This window comes from Frankliniella occidentalis, unplaced genomic scaffold (genome assembly GCF_000697945.3).
Source record: "Frankliniella occidentalis isolate FOCC.00 unplaced genomic scaffold, Focc_3.1 Scaffold29, whole genome shotgun sequence".
Classification (NCBI taxonomy): Eukaryota; Metazoa; Arthropoda; class Insecta; order Thysanoptera; family Thripidae; genus Frankliniella; species Frankliniella occidentalis.
The window spans coordinates 556,187-558,528 of NW_026267159.1; the positions used below are offsets into that span (position 1 = coordinate 556,187).

Genomic DNA, 2,342 nt, shown 5'->3' on the forward strand with positions numbered 1-2,342 from the left:
ACAGACACACAACCAAAGAGTTCCCTGCACCTCATGACAGCAAAGGCTTCGCTAACGCTCAGCCAATTATTTTAAGGAGGCAAAGTTTAAAAATAATAAAAAGTTAGGCAACAACGTTTAATTTTCTGTCTCTTCTCGGTCGCCGCTCGTCCGCACGTACTAACTTTGAAGTAGTTTGATGCGCGGTACGCTCGGTGGTAGTGTTCCCCCGTCTCGTGCCGAGCCGCGGCAGGGTAGGCGGTGTGCCCGTCGTCGCGTCGCCTCCCTTTACACGCGTCGCGCAGGAGAACAGCAAAGTGCATTCAAGTGTATTTTTATCGCTAACGGCGAGGTTGTACGTGGGTTAGTTACGGTGCCTGCCCGGCCCCCGGCGGCGGCACGGCAGTGGGAGGGATGCAAGCGCCATCATCCATGAAATGGCGCGCTGGCTGGCGGGGCCGACGTCGTCACACCTCTTTCCCATTCCCGCCGGCTGCGAGGCCTGGCGGGGGGCTCGCGTTGCTACTACCCCTCCTGTACCCGACGCGCCTACCTCGTATGTGCGCCGTGAGAGGGAAGGGGTTGCGGAAAAAAGTGTGGGCAGTATTGGGCAGACAGGCATGTCCGTAAGCCTCTTAGAGAGGACACCAAAGGGCAAAGTTCTGACCTTGAGCGTGTGTGTGTCTTTTTGTGAACAGGCTCGCGCTCCAACGGCGCGGTCCTGGTGACGCCACTGAGCTTCAAGCCCGAGGACAGCCTCGGCCACGGCCTGGGCCACGGCCTCGGCATCGTGCCGCCCGGTGGGCCCAAGCCGCTCGTTCTCTCGGGCCAGGACGCGTCGCTGTGGATCGAGAAGAGGCTCGCCGACCAGGTCGGGCCGCACGCCCCCGGCTGGCGGCTCTCGGACGTGTCGTCGGTCGCCCCCCTCGGCGCCGGCCTCGGCCCCGCCCTGGGCGCGCCCGGCGCCTCGCAGCAGGCCAACCTGCCCGACTACTCGGAGGTCGTGAGGCTCATGGCCGGCGACGGCCACCCGCAGCCCAACAGGACAGGTGAGACACCGGGCCAGTTGGGCTTGACGAGGTGCTCCAGGAAACAGAGATCGAGAGGTCACGACCTCGTCGGTTGATTCGTCGCATATGGCATGAACCCATTTCCTCACATCTCATAATGTGTCTTCTTTTGATCCGCCCTCAGACTGCACCTCGGCGATGCCGGACTACGCCGAGGTGAACGCCAGCCCGTACGCCATGACGTCCTTCCACGGCTCTTGTCGCGGCTACGACGGCAGCGGCGGCAGCTGCAGCGGCGGCAGTGGCAGCTGCAACAGCGGCAGCAGCGGCGGTGGCGGCGGCGGCGGTGCAGACTGCGGCGCGGCGCACACCAGCTCCAGCTCGGCCAGCGACGCGGCCTCGGCGGCGCCCTACGCGTCCACCACCCTCATGGTGCGCGCGAGGCCCAGCGGGCCCGGCGGGCCTGGCGGCAGCAACATGGTGAGTGCGGCAGTTATGATCGCCGGACGCGTCCACCAACCTCATGGTGTAGTAGCGTAGCGATAGCGGGAGCAACTTCTTTTGGAGGGCTTAATTTTTAAATCGGTACGCCGTGTCGTTGGCACAAAGTGGGTGAGGGCGGCGGCGGTGTCTTCAGGTGTGCCAAGCTCTGCCCCCCCCCCCCTTTCCCCTCAGCCACGCTAAGTGCGAGGTTGTTCCGAATTAACCGACCCATTCAGTATTCACCCCCGGGGGGCGGGACGGGACGGCCGGGTTCTTTCTAATCGGTTACCCGATTGGCACGCCGCGCCCCGGGCCGGGCGGCCTGTGCACTGCCCGCCCTGAACACCGCTGGAAGGGCGTCGTTGTTAATTTTAATTAGCTCCAACCCACCCGGGCCCGGGCCGGGGCATGGCCGCCGGGACGGGCCCGTCTCCGCGCAGCGCTAACGCCGATTGTCTGCCCTTTTGTTTCCACAGAGTTGGGATTACGCTATCTCGAGACAACAACCTCAGCAGCAACAGCAGCAGCAACAACAGCAGCAGCAGCAACAGCAGCAGGCTGATCAGGCGGGCTACGGCGGCTCCTGCTGCCTCCAGGGGGAGGCCTGTTACTCGGAGAGCTGCTACGGCAACAACGAGTACGAAGAGTGCAGAGGTGAGTCTGCCGTCCCTTTCTTTCTTTCTTACCCTCCCCCCTCGCCTCTCTTTATGTTTTTCTTTCCCTTTCTCTCACCCTTTGTGCGCGCGGCTCCTCCCCTCCTCTCCTTCTCCTCCTTCAGCTATCGCGTGTGGGTGTGCGAGGAGCGAGGAGTCTCTGTCTCTCTCTCTGTCTCTTCTATCTCCATTTTCCCTCTCTCTCCCTCCTGGTAGC

General features: G+C 62.9%; 1 protein-coding gene across 1 annotated transcript in view; it reads left to right on the forward strand.

Moving 5' to 3' along the window:
• Positions 1–2,342, forward strand: part of LOC113202107 (protein sax-3-like) — a 125,011-nt gene extending 122,669 nt beyond the window's left edge. The window contains exons 14-16 of the mRNA XM_052265686.1: positions 678–1,028; positions 1,174–1,469; positions 1,949–2,342. Of these exons, the coding sequence (XP_052121646.1) occupies positions 678–1,028; positions 1,174–1,469; positions 1,949–2,341 (1,040 nt within the window). The 3' untranslated portion in view covers position 2,342. The remainder of the gene's footprint in view (positions 1–677; positions 1,029–1,173; positions 1,470–1,948) is intronic.